The sequence below is a fragment of the Myotis yumanensis genome, unplaced genomic scaffold (genome assembly GCF_028538775.1).
Source record: "Myotis yumanensis isolate MYYU_CA2020_CCGP unplaced genomic scaffold, mMyoYum1.0.hap1 SCAF_8, whole genome shotgun sequence".
Taxonomy (NCBI): domain Eukaryota; kingdom Metazoa; phylum Chordata; class Mammalia; order Chiroptera; family Vespertilionidae; genus Myotis; species Myotis yumanensis.
This window is the reverse complement of record NW_027223759.1, coordinates 21,569,812-21,590,568: the sequence shown is the minus strand read 5'-3', so window position 1 is coordinate 21,590,568 and position 20,757 is coordinate 21,569,812. Positions and strand designations below refer to the sequence as shown.

The 20,757-nt window shown below is 41.8% G+C and overlaps 1 protein-coding gene across 3 annotated transcripts in view; it reads left to right on the top strand.

The window, feature by feature from the left end:
* Positions 1-20,757, top strand: part of USP37 (ubiquitin specific peptidase 37) — an 83,703-nt gene that overhangs the window by 28,980 nt on the left and 33,966 nt on the right. For all 3 annotated transcript variants that reach the window (XM_070422132.1, XM_070422133.1, XM_070422131.1), the window contains exons 10-13: positions 5,428-5,586; positions 7,852-7,983; positions 8,146-8,269; positions 8,770-8,960. In XM_070422132.1, coding sequence (XP_070278233.1) covers positions 5,428-5,586; positions 7,852-7,983; positions 8,146-8,269; positions 8,770-8,960 — 606 coding nt within the window. The remainder of the gene's footprint in view (positions 1-5,427; positions 5,587-7,851; positions 7,984-8,145; positions 8,270-8,769; positions 8,961-20,757) is intronic.

Here is a 20,757-nt window from a genome sequence, read left to right as displayed (position 1 = left end):
CCTGATGCTCGTTGAGCAAGAGAAAATACAAAGAAATGGGAATTGCAGCGATTTGGTATCTGCTTTAGTGTTACCTTCATAGGGCAAGAATTCTGAACCCCTAACATAAAGTCCTATGCAGATTAGAGGTCCAGACCGAGGCAACTTCTAAGTAGGTCAGGCATGATCATGGAATGCACCAGAGAAGAGATGATGAGTGTAAATGAAATTAAGAGACTTATGTTGGTCTCCATGGTCTATCTTCCATGTCTTAATAGCATTCTGGGGGGAAAGACTAAGAAGAATAAAAGTAAGGAATTTGTCAAAGACATGATAGATGAAAATGATGAAAGTCCACAGATGGAAAAATTACCTCAACAAGTGCTAACAGCAAATATTAAAAAAATAAAAATTCACATTGTAGAATATGATGGGTAAAGAAATTTTAAAAGCTACCAGAAGAAAATGTCATCTATGAAGGTAAAACAGACTGACATTAGCAACAATAGGAACAGAAGACACTGAAGTAATAGCATCAAATAATTCTACCAGTATACTCAGCTAAATTATAGTTGAAGAATGCAGACAATGCTATTTTTAGATAATACAGAGAGAATGTATTCAGCAAAAAGAAAACTGAACAGGAGTGAAAGTAAGAAATACTGTTGAGCAAAATAATTTTAAAGGTGAATTTTAACATCAAAATACTTTTAAAATTCTTTTGTATAACTAATAAATATATATAGTAGAAACTTCAAAGTTACAGAGTGGATACAGTGAAAAGTAAATAGTAAATCTCCCTTTGTTTCTTAACTTCTAGTTGTACATTTCCTCTTTCCAGAGGACAAGTTTAAGTTCCTTTTCTTATTTAAGAAGAGGCCACAGTTAAGTTAGACATATTAAACAGTTAAAGATGATTTCCTTTTCTGGCCAAGGTGGAGTAACGGGGACCAGACTGTCCTCCTTCATGAAACAATTAAGAACCAGAGCAAATCATATGAAACAATGGATCTTAAGACATTGGAAATGAGGCAGTGAAGTATATTGATCCTCGAGAGATGGGAAACAAATAAAATTAGCCTTATGACTGCTCCAGCTTGCTTTCTAGAGAAAGTTCTCAGGCTGCCACACTGAGGGGGAATTAGGCAGAGCCCTGTGCTCTTCCTGAGTTCAGGAAATGGAGCTAAGAATCCAGAGAGGCCAAAGCACCTGGAATTCACAGGGTACCAGAGGGCAGAGCTGTACAGAGAAAGAATTGCAGAGTTCTGCAGAGGGTCCATCTTGAGTATTCAGTTGGGTGCCAATCATCTTATGCAGGTGAGAAATCTAGGCAAGGCTAGAGAAAGAACTACCCAAGAGGATCTAAGGGAATAATACTAGGGAGTTCACATAAACCCAGGCATAGTTCCTATTCTGAATAGCAGTTTGAATGCTAAGAAAGGTCTTACCTTATTAGTGATGAAAACTATCCCTAGACTAATTGCTGCTCTGGTCCCTCATAACAAACCTTAAAAGCAAGGCCCCATAAGATCAAACTGTTTCCAGGTAACCTAACCACATCCCAGAACGAAATTCAAGAATGTTTATAGTCCTGGACACTGAAGTGTTGCTGGTTCAATTCCTGGTGAAGGGCACATACCTGGGTTGCAGGTTCAATCCCCTGCACTGGTTGGAGTGCGTGCAGGAGGCAACCAATGTCTGTATCACATTGATGTTTTTCTCCCTCTCCCTCCCCCTCTTCCTAAAAATCAATGGAAAAAATATCCTTTGATAAAGATTAAAAACACCAACAAAAAGAATGTTTATAGAAGTCTAAAATATCCAGCACCCAGCAAGATAAAGTTCACAATGTCTGTCACCTGAGAAAACATTACTAGACATACTAATAAGCAGGAAAACACAACTCATAAGGAAGAGAAAAATTAATAAGTACTGACTCAGAAATTATACAGATGATAGAATTAGTAGGCAAGGATATTAAAACAGTTATTAACCCAAATCAGTAAGTATCCTATCTAATAATAGACAAATGTGGTAATTAACCGTACCTCCGACACGCTTCACATAGGCTAATCAGGGTGATATGCAAATTAACTGCCAGCCAAGATGGCGGCCGGCAGCCAGGCAGCTGAAGTGAACAGGAGGCTTGCTTGCTCCAGTGATGGAGGAAGCAAAGGTTGCCTGCCTGCTGCCGGCCTCTGAGCTGCACTCTAAGAAACAATGTTGCAATTATAGAAGCTAAACAAACCCCAGAAACCTGCTTTCAGCCAGCCGGGCATCAGAGCTGGAGCCAAGCCTCAGAGCTAAAGCCGTCTCTCAGCTCCAGTGACAGCCATAGAAGGTAAATCAATCCCAGAATAAAAAGAAAAAAAGAGGTTGGGAGCTTCAGTCACCCGTCAGCCTGAAAACGGCCCTCAGCCCCTCACCCAGACTGGCCAGGTACCCCAGTGGGGACCCTCACCCTGAAGGGGGTGTGACCAGCTGCAAACAGCCATCATCCCCTTATCCAGGCTGGCCAGGCACCCCAGCGGGACCCCCACCCTGATCCGGGACACCCTTCAGTGCAAACCAGCTGGCCCCCACCCATGCACCAGGTCTCTATCCTATATAGTAAAAGGGTAATATGCAAACTGACCCTAACAGCAGAAGGCCTGGGAATGACTGGTCACTATGACACACACTGACCACCAGGGGGCAGACGCTCAATGCAGGAGCTGCCCTCTGGTGTCAGGGCGCTCTCACATGGGAAGAGCTCTGCTCAGCCACAAGCCAGGCTGATGGCTGCCAGTACAGCAGTGGTGGTGGGAGCCTCTCCTGCCTCCTCAGCAGCACTAAGGATGTCTGACTGCAGTTTAGGCCTGCTCCCCACTGGCAAGTGAACATCCCCCGAGGGCTGCCGGGCTGCCAGAGGGATGTCTGATTGCCATCTTAGGCCCAATCCCCCGGGGAGCGGGCCTAAGCCAGCAGGTGGTCATCCCCTGAGGGGTCCCAGACTGCGAGAGGACACAGGCCAGGCTGAGGGACCGCCCTCCCCCCCAGTGCACAAATTTTTGTGCACCAGGCCTCTAGTATTATATATAAATATACTAAATGCTTCAATTAAAGAGAAAGATAAACTGGATTTTTTTTAATCCTCACCTAAGGATACTTTTTTCATTGATTTCTAGAAACAAGGGAAGGAGGGGGAAGGAGGGGGAGAAGAAGCATCAACTGGGAATCAAACCCAAGACACTGGTCCATGGGCCATTGTGCTAACCACTGAACACCAGCCAGGGCAATAAATTGAATTTTTTTTAAATATATCTTTATGGATTTCAGAAAGGAAGAGAGAAGGGGAGAGAGATAGAAACATCAATGATGAAAGAGAATCACTGATCGACTGCCTCCTGCACGCCCCCACTGGGGATCAAGCCTGCAACTGGGGGCATATGCCCTTGACTGGAATCGAACCCGGGACCCTTCAGTCTGCAGGCCGACACTCCATCCACTGAGCCAAACCAGCGAGGGCTAAACTGGATTTTTTAAAAAAGAAACAACTGCAATGAAAGATGCAGAAAGGTTGAGAGAGAGAATGTAAACAGATATACCTTGCATTGTCCAAACTACAGTATTTAACAGTGCATTGAAAGGATAAACCTGAAATAGTTAGTGATAACATTTAGGGTAGAGGAATAGGGTTGTGTTTGGGAGGAGGCATTTAGGGTTTTTTTACATGAATGATTGTTACATAGGTATTTACTTTATAAAGATTGCTAAGTTGCCCAGGGGTGCGGCTCGGTTGAACGTCGACCTATGAACCAGAAGGTCATGGTTCGATTCCCTGTGAGGAGGGCTGCAGCATTGTGGGGTTTATTCCAGTGTAGGGTGTGCAGGAGGCAGCCTATCAATAATTCTCTCTCATCATTGATGTTCCCATCTTTCTCCCCCTTTCCTTTCCTCTCTGAAATCAGTAAAATTTTAAAAATTGTTGAGCTCTACATTTCACTTTTTAAAAAATTAATAAACCTTATTTTTTTAGAGTAGTTTTAGATTCATAATAAAGTTGAGCAAAAAGTGCAGAGAGTTCTTATGAACCTCCTGTCCCCACACACATGCAGCTTCCCTCGCAATTGACACAGTGGTACACATTTCATTTTTATATACTTTTTTGTAAAGTATTCTACTTCACATTTTGTTTTTTAATCCTCACCCAAGGATATTTTTCCTTTGCTTTTTAGAAAGAGTGGAAAAGGGAGGGAAAGACAGAGAAATATCGATGCGAGAGAAACACATCGATTGGTTGCCTCCTGCACACGCCCTGACCAGGGCCCTGGGCAGGGGTCAGGAGTCTGCAACTGAGGTACATGCCTTTGATGGGAATCGAACCCAGGACCTTTCGGTCCTCAGGCTCTATCCACTGAGCCAAACCGACTAAGGCACACATTTTTTTTTTTTTTTTTTTACAATAAAACCAAGCAGTGGCTAATAGATGGCCTAGCCAGACAATAAGTCATTTGGAGACAGTTTTTCCTTATAAAAAAAGCAAATCATATTCCTACTTCACAACAACAAGTAAATAAACATTCAAGCAGATTAAAGACCTAAATAGGAGGGAAAACAGGTGTTAAAACTTTTAAGGAAGATATTTCTATGACCTTATGCTACAGAATGAATCTTAAACAAGACACATAATTTGGAACTATAAAAGAAAAATGATAAATTGGACTATGCAAAAACCTGAAACTTAGGATATCTAATAGACAAAGGACTAGAATATAGAATGTGTAAAAAAACTACAAATCTTTAAGAATCCGATATAAAACCCAAGGGTGCACAAAAAGAAATTTAGAGAAGAGTAAACAATTATAAAAATATATTCAACTTCAGTAGTAAATCAGGAAAATAAAATAACAATGAGGGATCATGTGTCACTTATTAAATTGGTAATAATGTAATGAAGAAATGGAAATCACTACTGTTGGAATCTATAAGTTGGTACAGTCTTTTTGGAAAAAATCACACTATCTAGGAAAATTAAAAGATACTAATATTTTCCCTTCTCAGCATATAAACTGAAAGTTGTTCTCAAGTAGGTTGGGTAAGAATATTGGTTGTGTCATTTAATAGTGGAAAAAGTTAACTGTCCAAATGTTTTCAAACTAGGCAAACTAATGTATGATATCCATTAAGTGGTAAAAGTGAATAAAAAAGTAAAACTATATTTATACTGTTTCTTAAGCCATTGACTTAGATTATTTTGATTGTAGGTTAAGTATTATATGCTTCTTCAGCTCTCTATCAGACTTGGAATTTGTGAATTTTTTCCTCAAGTGATCATTATTACTGGTATTTCCCCAAATTTAGATTTTTTTTCTCTCAGATATGACTTCTCTGAATCTACTTACGGGGGTAGTAGGGGAGTATTTTAAAAACTGTTTTGCTTCTTTATTTTTTTATTCTTTTTTATAGGACTAACATCTCAAGTCAAACTCCCTCTGCCAAAAGAAGTTTGGGATTTCTTCCTCAGCCAGCTCCTCTTTCTGTTAAAAAATTGAGGTGTAATCAAGATTATACTGGCTGGAATAAACCAAGAGTGCCCCTTTCCTCTCACCAACAGCAACTGCAGGGGTAGGTAAATTCTTAAATTTTGCTTTCTTTTTATAAAGTGATTCAACTGAAGTATGTTTTTGTTCTTAGGAAATGCATCTTGAAGTATTTAGAGCTAAAGGGGTATGATTTCTGCAACTTTCAAATGGTTCAGGAAAATAAAACTCACAGAGGTATGAAATGATAGAGCATATAGTGCAAAAGATTAACAATTGGTGAATCTAGATAAAGAATATTCTTGTGCAACTTTCCTAAAAGTTTGAGAATATTTCTAAATAAAGGTTTTTTAAAAATAGGTACTTTGGAAAAGGGTTTGGTAGTAATCATTGAAGCTAAACACAACATATACAGAGTGGGGCAAAAGTAGGTTTACAGTTCATATGGCAAATAATACAGTGATTAATAATACAATGATAAGCTTTTGTTTACTCACAACTGTAAACCTACTTTTGCCCTACTTTTGCCTTCTATGACCCAGTGGTCCTACTAAGAACAAATAGCAATTTGCGTAAGTCCCCAGCCTCTGTTAGCTTTTATTTGAAAGTATATGTTGTTATCCTATCTAATAAAAGACAAAAAGGGTAATTGACCGTACCTTTGCTATGCTTCCCATTGGCTAATCAGGGTGATATGCAAATTAACCGCCATCCAAGATGGTGGCTGGCAGCCACGCAGCTGAAGCGAGCAGGAGGCTTGCTTGCTCCAGTGATGGAGGAAGCCAAGGTTCCCCACCTGCCACGGCCCAGCTCTAAGCTGCAAAAGCAACAAAGTTTCAATTATAGAAGCTAAACAAACCCCAGATACCTGCTTTCAGCCAGCGGTGGCCACGTAGCTGGAGCCGGCTCTCAGCTCCAGTGACAGCAACAAAGTTTCAATTATAGACGCTAAACAAACCCCAGATACCTGTTTTCAGCAGGCCGTGGCCTCAGAACTGGAGCTGGCTCTCAGCTCCAGTGACAGCAACAAAGTTTCAATTATAGAAGGTAAATAAATCCCAGAATAAAAAGAAAAAAAGGAGAGGCTGGGAGCTTCAGTCGTTGGCCAGCCTGAAAACGGCCCTCAGCCCCTCACTCAGGCTTGCCAGACACCCCAGTGGGGACCCCCACCCTGAAGGGGGTGTGGCCAGCCTGAAAACAGCCATCAGCCCCTCACCCAGGCTGGCCAGGCACCCAAGTGGGACCCCCACCCTTCAGGGCAAACCAGCCGGCCCCCACCCATGCTCCAGGGCTCTATCCTATATAGTAAAAGGGTAATATGCAAACTGACCCTAACAGCAGGAAGACTGGGAATGACTGGTCACTATGACACACACCACCAGGGGGCAGACGCTCAATGCAGGAGCTGCCCTCTGGTGGTCAGTGTGCTCCCACATGGGAGGAGTTCTGCTCAGCCACAAGCCAGGCTGATGGCTGCCAGTATAGCAGTGGTGGTGGGAGCCTCTCCTGCCTCCTCAGCAGCACTAAGGATGTCTGACTGCAGCTTAGGTCTGCTCCCTGCTGGCAAGTGGACATCCCCCGAGGGCTGCCGGGCTGCCAGAGGGATGTCTGATTGCCATCTTAGGCCCAATCCCTCGGGGAGCAGGCCTAAGCCAGCAGGTGGACATCCCCCGGGGGGTCCCAGACTGCGAGAGGGCACACGCGGGGCTGAGGGACCCCCCCCGAGTGCACAAATTTTTGTGCACCGGGCCTCTAGTCTTATAAAGTGTAATATGCAAATTGACCGATGGCAGAACAACCGGTCGGCTATGATGCGAACTGACCACCAGTGGGCAGACAGCAAATGCTCAACACAGAAGCTGCCCCCAGCCCGCAGGCCCCAATTGCCCGATGGCGAACTGGGAACCAGGGGTGAGTGGTGGCGGACGTGGGCAGTGCCAGGGCCCCAATCGCCCCATCGGTCGCCCCACACACAGAGGGCAACCGGTGGCAGCGGGGACGGGGCCAGCTGCCAGCAGCAGGGAAAGATCAGCCCTGATCGCAGGCCAGGCCTAGGGACCCTACCTGTGCACGATTTCGTGCGCTGGGCCTCTAGTAATGTTATAATGCAGTGGTTCTCATAGTGTGGTCCCAGACCAGCAGCATTATATCAGTAGATCCTATTAGAGATGCATATTTTTGCACTTTCTTTTTCCAGAAGCAGAAACTCTGGAGATGGGGCCCAGCAATATGTACTTTAATAAGCCCTCTAGGTGATTCTGATGCATGCTTTTCTGGAGAACCCATGCTCTAATGAACATACTTCAGGAACTACCATTGTCTTCAAAAGTATTTTTTCTTTACTTTTCAGCTTCTCCAACTTGGGAAATACTTGCTATATGAATGCTATTTTACAGTCCCTATTTTCACTCCAGTCATTTGCAAATGACCTGCTTAAGCAAGGTATCCCATGGAAGAAAATTCCACACAATGCACTTATCAGGTAACTGTTATGTACTTACTGAGTAAACTTTTACCTTATTGATTATAGAATAATGAAGTTTTAGACACTTAAAATTCTATGTGCTATGTTAATAGTCTTTAAAATATCATACCATTCAGTGTTTTGTAAAACATGCTAAACTAGTTTCTTTTGTTTTACCAGACGCTTTGCACACTTGCTTGTAAAAAAAGATACCTGTAATTCAGAGACCAAAAAGGATTTACTCAAGAAGGTTAAAAATGCCATTTCTGCTACAGCAGAGAGATTCTCTGGTTATATGCAGAATGTGAGTACCAGTTGTTTTTAGCCACTTTAGAGGTAGTGGAAATTGAAATGATCTTAGTGTGTTACCTGATTTTTACTTTAAAGTGAGATTTATATATGTATGTTGTGTTCATCACAGGTTGGAGAACCTAAGAACTTCTGGTAAGGTTCAATGTGACTCTTCTGTGGTTTATTATTTAATAATACAGATGTGTTCTGTCAGTGAAGGAACTTGGGGTATTTTACCTACAAAGGCTTTTTTTTTTAATTACCTTTTTTTAAAAAAATGAAGAAGTGATTCCATTATTCTTGCTAATCTCACTGATAGTAAAGAATATATAATTCATCATTTGTTCTTATTCAGAAAATATGTAGAGTAAATCATTAGAGTAAATCTCTATATTACTTTTTAATATAGTGTTATTGACTTCCAAGTGCTTAGTTTTATAAATTATAATGTTGATAAGCTATTATTGTAATAAAATATGTTTTGATCTGATTAAAGATGTTATACCTTCTTAGGATGCTCATGAATTTCTAAGTCAGTGCTTAGACCAGCTAAAAGAGGATATGGAAAAATTAAATAAAACTTGGAAGACTGAACCTGTTCCTGGAGAAGAAAATTCACCAGATATTTCAGCCACTAGAGTATACACTTGCCCTGTTATTACTAATGTGGAGTTTGAGGTTCAACACTCCATTATCTGTAAAGCGTAAGTAGTCTCCAAGAAATCTGTTTTTCCTTTTAATTCTTTTTTTTAAATATATTTTTATTGATTTCAGAGAAGAAGGGAGAGGGAGAGAGAGATAGAAATATCAATGATGGGAGAGAATCATTGATCAGCTGCCTCCTGCATGCCCCCTACTAAGGATCGAGCCTGCAACCCAGGCATGTGCCCTTGACCAGAATCGAACCTGGAATCCTTTAGTCCTCAAGCCAATGCTCTATCCATTGAGCAAAACTGGCTAGGGCTCCTTTTAACCCTTTGCACTCCGCTGTCCCCTCTCAGGGGATATCGGAATTCTAGCATATCACTCAGATGTACCCTCTCAGGGGACGTTGCAGTTTATTAGTGATTACGGGGAATTGAGTTATTTCAACGCAACTTTTTGAGACACGCATGTTTCCCTGAAGTTTTATCTTGAAATGGCACAAGAAATTAAATCAAAATATCATAAAATTACTAAGATATATACAAGAAATGTCAGCGGGTTTTGTGTCGGATTAAACAATAAACTACATATTCCCGATGTGGGACAAAGAAAACGGGACTGCATTGTGTGTTCTAACAGGAAAACACCTGGTGGCAGGCGTCAAACCACTTATTACTGTCAAACATGCACTAATCAGCCTGCAATGCATATTGGGGAGTGTTACAAAACTTATCATACTGTACAAAATTATAAACAATAAAATATTGTTTTTTTTGCAAATATACATTCCTCGATGTCACCCAATTCATATAAGTCCAATATCATTATAATACGTTACTTGGTTCCAAAATTATCTACACTAATAAAAGAGAAACATGGTAATTGGCGTACGACCGCTACCCTTCCCATTGGCTAATCAGCGTATCCTTATGCAAATTAACTGTCAGCCAAGATGGCGGCCGGCAGCCAGGCAGCTGGAAGCGAACATGAGGCTTGCTTGCTGCAGGGACTGCAGACTCCAACTCTCAGCAGACAGTTTGAAACTTTGTAACAAATATAGCCAGCCGGGATCTCAGAGCTGAAGTTATACATTATTTCGATTATAGAACAGCAAACAAACCAGCAGCGGAGGCCTCAGAGCTAGAGCCAGAGCTAAAGCTGGCCCAGAATAAAAAAAAAGAAAAAAAAGGAGCGGTTGGGAGATTCGGTCAATCGCCAGCCTGAAGGCAGCCCTCAGCCCCTCACCCAGACTGGCCAGGCACCCCAGTGGGGACCCCCACCCTGATCCAGGACACCCTTCAGGGCAAACCAGCCGGCCCCCAGGCCTCTATCCTATATAGTAAAAGGGTAATATGCCTCCCAGCACCGGGATCAGCGGAGCCGGGAGGCCTCCTGGCACCAGGTCAGCGTGACAGGGGGCAGTGCCCAAACCCCCTGATCGCCCTGCGGCTCTGTGTGTGACAGGGGCAGTGCCCTAACTCCCCTATCGGCCCTACTCTGTGCATGACAGGGGGGAGCTCCCCAACCTCCTAATGGGCCCTGCTCTGTGCATGACAGGGGGGAGCTCCCCAACCCCCTGATGGGCCCTGCTCTGTGCGTGACAGGGTACGGAGCCCCAACCCCCCTGATGGGCCCTGCTCTGTGCGTGACAGGGGGCAGCGCCCCAACCCCCTGATTGGCCCTGCTCTGTGCGTGACAGTGGGTGGCACCGCAACCTCCCCATCAACCCTGCCTTGAGTGTGACAGGGGGAGATGCCCCAACTCCCAATCGGCCCTACCCTGAGCATGACCAGGGGCTGCACCTAGGGATTGGGCCTGCCCTCTGCCACCCGGGGGCAGGCCTAAGCCAGCAGGTCGTTATCTCCCGAGGGGTCCCAGACTGCGAGAGGGCACAGGACGGGCTGAGGGACCCCCCCTTCCCCCCCCCCGAGTGCACAAATTTTTGTGCACCAGGCCTCTAGTACTAAATAATACGAGGGTCTGTAAATGCACGTTTCCGCCGCAAAGTAGCGTCGAGTAGCTGGTAGCCAATGTCCAGAATGGTTCGGAGTGCAAAGGGTTAATTTTAATGGCAAGGGATTGAAACTCTTCTGAAGGTTTTAATTCTTACCACATTTTCCTTCCCATGTCATGGGAAAACAGAAATACAAACATCTTTTTTTAGTGTTACTATTTCCTGTAAAAATGCTTGGTGGGGTGAGAACTAAAAAGTACTTAAATATTTTGCCATATGCTTTAGTGACAACAGTTCATTTTGATCTACTGTGTGTGTGCTTTTTTTGTTTGTTTTTCATATATTTTTATTGATTTCAGAGAGGAAGGGAGAGGGAAAGAGAGATAGAAACATCAATGATGAGAGAAAAATCATTGATTGGCTGCCTCCTGCAAGTCCCCTGCTGGGGATCGAGCCCACACCCAGGGCATATGTCCTGGATAATCTTTTTCTTCCTGAAAATCTTCCTTATTTATTGGAAATTAACATTTTTCACTAGTTTACATCTAGATATAGACACTTTTTGTTAATTTTGCTTTTAACATGATGAAGCTTTTTCATCTGAACCTGGGGCCTTTCACTCCGCAGGCTGACACTCTATCTACTGAGCCAACCAGCTAGGGCTGTGTGGAATATCAAGTTATCTGGGAATACTTGTTCTTTTTATCCTGAAAAAACTTGCTATTGCTTATTTTATTGAACCAAATTGATTTTATTAAAAATGGGTTTTTAGCCCTAACCGGTTTGGCCCAGCGGATAGAGCGTCGGCCTGCGGACTTAGGGGTCCCAGGTTCGATTCCGGTCAAGGGCATGTACCTTGATTGCGGGCACATCCCCGGTGGGGGGCGTGCAGGAGGCAGGTGATTGATGTTTCTCTCTCATCGATGTTTCTAGCTCTCTATCTCTCTCCCTTCCTCTCTGTAAAAAATCAATAAAATATATTTTTTAAAAAATGGGTTTTTATAAAATAGATCAAAATTTGAATTATTTTTAACTTCTGCAATGCTTTTTAACCATATTTACATTAGTCACTCAAATTTACTTTTTAAATTTAATTAATTTCTATGCTCATTGTATCACATCAGAAGGTTCTGCTTTGATTAATTTTCCAATTATTGGTAGTACATATCTGAATACAATTTTTCAGAGAGAGTAGAATTCTTCACAGCGCCTGTATTAGTGAGAATTAATTTTGTGACTTTAATACATGACTTAATACAGGATTATTCAGTCACATATATCCTTTAACATATTATGCAAACTTTCATTGTATCTTTTTAAATTTTTTTAATTGATTTCAGAAAAGAAGGGAGAGGGAGAGATAAAAACATCAATGATGGGAGCGAGTCATTGATCGGCTGCCTCCTGCACACATCCCCTACTTGGGATCGAGCCCGAAAACTAGGCATATGCCCTGACTGGAAATTGAACTGTGACCTCCTGGTTCATAGGTCGATGCTCAACCACTGAGCCACGTAGACTGGGCTGTTTCATTGTATCTTGTTACTATATGTAACTTGGGAGAAACCTGATTTTCTGGATAATCTTTTTCTTCCTGAAAATCTTCCTTATTTATTGGAAATTAGCATTTTTCACTAGTTTACATCTAGATATAGACACTTTTTGTTAATTTTGCTTTTAACATGATGAAGCTTTTTCATCTGAAGATTTGGAGTTTTCTTCAGTTCAAGGAAACTATTCTCTAAATACTACTTTTCTTTTATTCTGGATTTTTTTTTTTAGAAATACTCAATACCCATATATTGGCTCTCCATTCTTTGGCTTCCATATTTGTCTGTTTTTCTTGGTTTGCTCAAAATGTAGTGTTCACTGAGGTCTCTCAGCTAGAACATTCTAGTATTTTTTACTAGAATTTTGAATAACCATGTGAAACGTGGACACTAAAGATGGTAGTTTTGTATTACTAGTCTGTGACTTTTTTTAACTTTTAAAAATTTATTGTTGAAAATATTACAGATGTCCCCTTTTTTTCCCCCATTAACGCCCTCCACTCCACACCCCCCACACCCCAGGCCTTTACCACACTATTGTCTGTGTCCATTGGTTATGCATATAAGTTCTTTGGTTAATCTCTCCCCATCAACTCCCCTACCCCGCCTTCCCTCTGAGATCCATCAATCTGTTTTCTGCTTCTATATCTCTGGATCTATTTTGTTCATCAGTCTGTTTTGTTCATTAGATTCCACATATGAGTGAGATCATGTGATATTTGTCTTTCTTTGACTGGCTTATTTTGCTTAGCATAATACTCTCCAGATCTCTTTATGCGGCCTCAAAGGGTAAGAGATTTTTTTTTTTTTTTTTTTTTACTGCTGCACAGTATTCTATGGTGTAAATGTACCACAGCTTTTTTATTCATTCATCTACTGATGAGCACCTGGGCTGTTTCCAGTTCTTTTTTTTTTTTTTTTTTTTTTTTTTTTATTTTTATTTTTTTTTTATTTTTTTTTTTTTTTTTATTTTCCTCTTAAAGTATTACAAAGGGTATTACATAAGTATCCTTTTTCCCCCCCCCGCCCTTGACAAACCACTACCCTCCCTTACCCCCCAGTGTCTTATGTCCATTAGTTATGCTTATATGCATGCATACAAGTCCTTCGGTTGATCTCTTACTCCCCTCCCTCCTGCCCCCCAACTCTCTCTGGCCTTCCCACTGCAGTTTGACAATCAGTTTGAGGCAGCTCTGCCTCTGTATCTATTATTGTTCAAAAGTTTGTAATGGTCTTTATTATCCATGAATGAGTGAGATCATGTGGTATTTTTCCTTCATTGACTGGCTTGTTTCACTTAGCATAATGCTCTCCAGTTCCATCCATGATGTTGCAAATGGTAGGAGTTCCTTCTTTTTAACAGCAGCATAGTATTCCATCGTGTAGATGTACCACAGTTTTCTAATCCATTCATCTACTGATGGGCACTTAGGCTGTTTCCAGATCTTAGCTATGGTGAATTGTGCTGCTATGAACATCTGGGTGCATATATCCTTTCTGATAGGTGTTTCTGGTTTCTTGGGATATATTCCTAGTAGTGGGATCACAGGGTCAAATGGGAGTTCCATTTCCAATTTTTTGAGGAACCTCCATACTGCCTTCCATAGTGGCTGCACCAGTCTGCATTCCCACCAGCAGTGCACAAGTGTTCCTTTTTCTCCACATCCTCTCCAGCACTTGTCGTTTGTTGATTTGTTGATGATGGCCATTCTGACAGGTGTGAGATGGTACCTCATTGTTGTTTTGATTTGCATCTCTCGGATGATTAGTGACTTTGAGCATGTTTTCATATGTCTCTTGGCTTTCTGAATGTCCTCTTTTGAAAGGTGTCTATTTAGATCCTTTGCCCATTTTTTGATTGGATTGTTTATCTTCTTTTTGTTAAGTTGTAAGAGTTCCCTATAAATTTTGGAGATTAAGCCCTTATCCGATATGACGTTGGCAAATATGTTTTCCCACGAGGTGGGTTTTCTTGTTGTTTTGTTGATGGTTTCTTTTGCTGTGCAGAAGCTTTTTATTTTGATGTAGTCCCATTTGTTCAGTTTCTCTTTAGTTTCAACTGCCCTAGGAGCTGTATCAGTGAAGAAATTGTTTTGGCATATGTCTGAGATTTTGTTGCCTTTGTATTCTTCTAGAATTTTTATGGTTTCCTGTCGTACATTTAAGTCCTTTATCCATTTTGAGTTTATTCTTGTGTATGGTGTAAGTTGGTGGTCTAGTTTCATTTTCTTGCATATGTCTGTCCAATTTTCCCAACACCATTTATTGAAGAGACTATCTTGGCTCCATTGTATGTTCATGCCTCCTTTGTCAAAAATTAATTGAGCATATTGGTTCGGGCTAATTTCTGGACTCTCTATTCTATTCCACTGATCTATATGTCTGTTCTTGTGCCAGTACCAGGCAGTTTTGAGAACAGTGGCTTTGTAATACAGCTTGATATCTGGCATTGAGATCCCACCTACTTTGTTCTTTCTCAGGATCGTTGCAGCTATTCGGGGTCTTTTTTTATTCCAGATGAATTTTTGGAGAGTTCGTTCTAGATCTTTGAAGAAGGCCATTGGTATTTTAATGGGAAGTGCGTTGAATGTATAGATTGCTTTGGGTAGTATGGACATTTTAATGATGTTGATTCTACCAATCCAAGAACATGGTATGTTCTTCCATCTGTTTATGTCTTCCTCTATCTCTTTTTTCAACGTCCTGTAGTTTTCTGAGTAGAGGTCTTTAACCTCTTTAGTTAAGTTTATTCCTAGGTATCTTAATTTTTTTGGTGCGATGGTAAATGGGATTGTTTTTCTGATCTCCCTTTCTGAAAGTTCACTGTTGGTGTATAGAAATGCCTCAGATTTCTTGGGGTTAATTTTGTATCCTGCTACATTGCCAAATTCATGTATTAAGTCTAGTAGCTTTTTGATGGAGTCTCTAGGGTTTTGTATGTATAATATCATGTCATCTGCAAATAAGGACAGTTTTACTTCCTCTTTTCCAATTTGGATGCCTTTTATTCCTTCTTCTTGCCTAATTGCAATGGCTAATACTTCCAGTACTATGTTGAACAGGAGTGGTGAGAGTGGGCATCCCTGTCTTGTTCCTGTTCTTAGGGGAAATGGTGTTAGTTTTTGTCCATTGAGTATGATGTTGGCAGTGGGCCTGTCATATATGGCTTTTATTATGTTGAGGTATGATCCTTCTATTCCCACCTTTCTGAGAGTTTTTATCAAAAATGGGTGTTGGATTTTGTCGAATGCTTTTTCTGCATCAATTGATATGACCATGTGGTTTTTTTCTTTCAATTTGTTTATGTGATGTATCACATTTATTGATTTACGGATGTTGTACCATCCTTGCATCTCTGGGATGAATCCTACTTGGTCATGGTGTATGATCCTTCTGATGTACTGCTGGATCCGATTTGCTAAGATTTTGTTGAGGATTTTGGCATCTATGTTCATGAGGGATATTGGCCTGTAATTCTCTTTCATTGTGATGTCTTTACCTGGTTTTGGTATTAGGGTGATGCTGGCTTCATAGAATGAGCTTGGAAGCGTTCCTTCCTCTTGAATTTTTTGTAGTAGTCTGAGGAGGGTAGGTTTTAGTTCTTCCTTGAATGTTTGGTAGAACTCCCCTGTGAAGCCGTCTGGCCCTGGGCTTTTGTTTGCTGGAAGCTTTCTGATGACTGCTTCAATTTCTTCCATAGTTATTGGCCTATTGAGGTTTTTAGATTCTTCCTGATTGAGTTTTGGAATGTTGTATTTTTCTAGGAATTTGTCCATTTCCTCCAGGTTGTCCAGTTTGTTGGAGTAGAGTTGCTCGTAGTATTGTTTAACAATCATTTGTATTTCTGTGGGGTCTGTTGTTATTTCGCCTCTATCATTTCTGATTTGGTTTATTTGGGACCTCTCTCTTTGCTTCTTGGTGAGCCTGGCTAGGGGTTTGTCAATCTTGTTTATCCTTTCAAAGAACCAGCTCTTGGTTTCATTGATTTTCTGTATTGTTTTTTTGGTCTCTATTTCATTGATTTCTGCTCTAATCTTTATTATCTCCTTCCTTCTGCTCACTCTGGGGTGTTCTTGTTGCTCTCTTTCTAATTCTTTGAGTTGTAGAGTTAGATGATTGACTACCATTTTTTCTTGTTTTTTGAGATAGGCCTGTAGAGCTATAAACTTCCCTCTCAGGACTGCTTTCATTGTGTCCCAGAGGTTTTGGATTGTTGTGTTTTCATTGTCATTAGTGTCCAGGATGTTTTTAATTTCTTCTTTGATGTCATCGGTAACCCAATCAATATTTAATAACATGCTATTCAGCTTCCAAGTGTTTGAGTATTTTGGGTTGTTTTTATTGTAGTTTATTTCTAACATTATGCCATCGTGGTCTGTGAAGAAGCTTTTTATGATTTCAATCTTCTTGAATTTGTGGAGACTTTGCTTGTGACCCAATATGTGGTCTATTTTTGAATATGTCCCATGAGCACCTGAGAGGAATGTATATTCCGCAGCTGTGGGGTGAAGTGTTCTGAAGATGTCAATTAAGTCCATCTGATCTAGTGAGTCATTTAGGATTGCTGTTTCTTTGCTGAGTTTTTGTCTAGCGGATTTATCCAGTGATGTCAGTGGTGTATTAAAGTCCCCTACTATGATTGTATTGTTGTCGATCTCTCCCCTGATATCTTCCAGAAGTTTTCTTATGTATGTGGGTGCTCCTGCATTGGGTGCATATATGTTTACCAGGGTTATATCTTCTTGTTGTATTGATCCCTTTAGTATTATGAAGTGGCCTTCCTTATCTCTGGTTATGGCCTTCACTTTGAGATGTACTTTGTCAGATATAAGTATTGCTACCCCAGCTTTCTTTTCCTTTCCATTTGCGTGAAAGATATTTTTCCATCCCTTCACTTTCAGTCTGTGTGAGTCCCTTCTAATGAGGTGGGTCTCTTGTAGACAGCAGATGTATGGGTCATGTTTTTTTATCCATTCAGCCACTCGATGTCTTTTGGTTGGAGCATTTAGTCCATTTACATTTAAAGTTATTATTGAAAGGTATTTGTTTGTAGCCATTTCTTTTTGTGTGTGTGTGTGTGGCTGTTTTCTTTCTGAGCTTGATATTTCTTCTTTTTACACCAGTCCCTTTAGCATTTCTTGCATGGCTGGCTTGGTGGTGATAAACTCCCTTAGCCCTTTTTTGTCTGTGAAGCTTCTTATTTCCCCTTCAATTTTGAATGATAGCCTTGCTGGATAGAGTATTCTTGGATTCAGTCCTTTGCTTTGCATCACTTTGTAGATTTCCGTCCATTCTTTTCTGGCCTGATGTGTTTCTGTTGAGAAATCATTTGATAATCTAATGGGAGATCCCTTGTATGTTACTTTCCGTCTCTCTCTTGCAGCCTGTAAGATTCTCTCTTTATCCTGAACATTTGCCATGGTAATTATGATGTGTCTTGGTGTGGGTCTTTTCGGGTTCACCTTGTTTGGGACTCTCTGGGCTTGTGTGACTTTTTTCTTCCCCACCTCAGGGAAGTTTTCTGATATTATTTCTTCGAATAGGTTTTCTAATCCATGTTCATCTTTCTGTTGTTCTGGCACCCCTATTATTCGTATGTTGTTTCGTTTCATGTTGTCCCAAAGCTCCCTTAGGCTCTCCTCCTGTCTTTTAATTTTTTTCTCCATTTGCCGTACAGTTTGAGTGTGTTTTGCTTCCTTGTCTTCTAATTCACTAATTCGGTCCTCCGCTTCTCCCAGTCTACTGTTGATACTTTCAATGGAGTTTTTTATTGAAGCTATGTCACTCTTCATTTCTTCTTGGGACTTACTTAAGTTGTTGATTTTTTCATCTGTTTCTTCTAGCTTCTTGCATAAGTAGTTGAGTTTTTCATCTGTTTCTTCTTGCTTCTTGAACATGTGGTGCATGTACTCTAGGAACCTTATTCTGAATTCTTTTTCCGTCATGTTGCATATCTCTGTCTCACTTAGCTGCTTTTCTGGCGAGTCCTCCTTTTCTTTCCTTTGGGTGTTTCTTTGCCTACCCATGTTTGATCTCGCTGACATATGTAGGTGTTGAGGTGTTCAGTGGCTGCTCCCTGGGTGGCAGGGGCTCCTTGGGTTGTGGTTGCTGCTCAGACGGTTGCGGTAGCAGCTGCTTTCCAGTTGGCAGCAGCTCCTCTGGTGGGTGTTGTTCACAGCTGTGTTGGCTCTTCTGGCTGGTGGGGGGAGGCTTCACGTACAGTTGCTGTTCCACAGACAGAGGGTGTGGTGATCAGGAGGCTGTGGTGATCAGGAGGCTGCGGTGATCAGGGGGCTGCTGTTGCTTGGATCGGTCTGGGAAACGCTCCTCTTACCAGCACTGCATGGTCTGGGAAACGCTCCTCTCTTATGGGCACTGCACGGTCTGATCAGTTCCTCAGGATGCCCCCTTTAGTCTCAGTTCTCCGCAATCACAAAATCCAAATCTCAAATCTCCTGGCGCCAGCAAACCCGCGGAACTCCTTACCCTGGTCAGGGTCTGTGTCTGTCCCAAGAGACGCGGCTGTCTGCCATGCGGTCTCCCTCCGACCCTCTGGGCTCAGGTCTGGCAAACTTTCCTGCCCAGATCCCTGGTTTTTAACCTTTCCAGGGGAGGTCTGCCCTTCCAGGCTGCAAGCCGTCTCACCAGCTGAGTAAATTTGCCAATTCGGGGTGGGTGTTATTAGTTTCAGCTGCTTACTCCGTTTGCTCCGGGACAAGACCTGGGACGCGTCTGCCTATATCGCCGCCATCTTGCTTCCTCTCCCTCCAGTTCTTAGCTATTGTAAATTGCGCTATGTCACCAGTCTGTGACATTTGTTGCCTTCATGCTTTCTTTAGCCTTTTTTCCTCCAGTGGATAAATTATTTTTTAAAAGAAAAAGTCCAGGTCTTACAAATTCAGCTCATCTTCTTGTAAAAGCTGGGAAACCCATCAGCAGTTAATAATGTGATAGACTGCCATCCTTCCCTTCTAATGCACTTTTTTATTAATCCTCACCTGAAGATATTTATTTTAGAGAGAGATGGTTAGGGAGGAGAAACATTGATCTGAGAAACATCGATGTCAGAGAGAAACAGCAACTGGTTGCCTCCCATATGTGCCCCAACCAGGGGTCAAACCCGCAACCCAGGTATGTGCCTTGACCAGGAATCGAACCTGCCACTTTTTGGTGTACAGAACGACACTTAACCAACTGAGCCATCCGGCCAGGACCCAGTGCACTTTCCAAACAAAATTTGTTCAAGTCAGAAAGAGAAACAAAGGTTTAAAAAATATTTTTTAATAGATTTTTTTAGAGAGAGGAAGAAAGAAAGAGAAACATGGATGTGGGAGAGGAACATTGATCAGCTGCCTTCTGCACGCCCCTCACCGGGATCGAGCCTACAATCTGGGCATGTGCCATGACTGAGAATCAAACCAGCAACCTCTTGGTGCATGTCTTTATTGGTTTGAAAGAGAGGAAGGGAGAGGGGAAAGAGAGAAACATCAATCTGTTTCCTCCCATATGTGCCCAACTGAGCATTGTATCCACAACCTGGGTATGTGCCCTGACTGGGGATCAAACCAGTGACCTTTTGGTGCACAAGATAATGCTCAGCCAACTGCGCCATACTGGCTAGGGCAACCAAATTTATTTTTATAGAAAAATTTCAGTTGCCTCTGATAGAAATGGCCACAAGCAGCACAGGAAGAAAGAAGATGATATCAAAGAGGTGGCTCCAGCGCTGTGCCAACAGCATCAGTCAGGCGCAGCACCCAAGTGTCAGGTGTTCAGTTGAGGTGTGTGCATCGGTGCATGAAACTACGTGACTCACAGAATGTAGGCACGCCAGGCTGAACAGTGGCCCAGGATTTTGCCAAGTCTGTAGGCAACAAGTTTCTGTGGGGCCACAGCCACTGTGGTACAACTACCTCCTCAAAGACCATGACTTAGTTGCTTTATTAGTAATTTTCTTTAAGACAGTTCTTTAGCCCTAGCCTGTTTGGTTCAGTGGATAGAGTGTCAGACTGTGAACTGAAGGGTCCTGGGTTCGATTCCAGTCAAGGGCACATGCCTGGGTTGTGGGCATGATCCCCAGTAGAGGGCGTGCAGGAGAGAGCCAGTCACTGAATCTCTCTCATCATTGATGTTTCTCCTCCCTTCTTCTCTGAATCAATAAAAATATATTTCTTTAAAAAGAAAAAAAAGACAGTTCTTTAACCACAAAGTAGTTTCTGGCTGAAGGAAGATATTTTATATACCTTATTCCTCATATTGTAATTTTTTATGTTTAGCTTCTGTCTCTTCTGACTATAAGTTAGTTTGGCCAATTTGCCAAATGTACCTATTTTTTAAAGTATTATAGTTTAA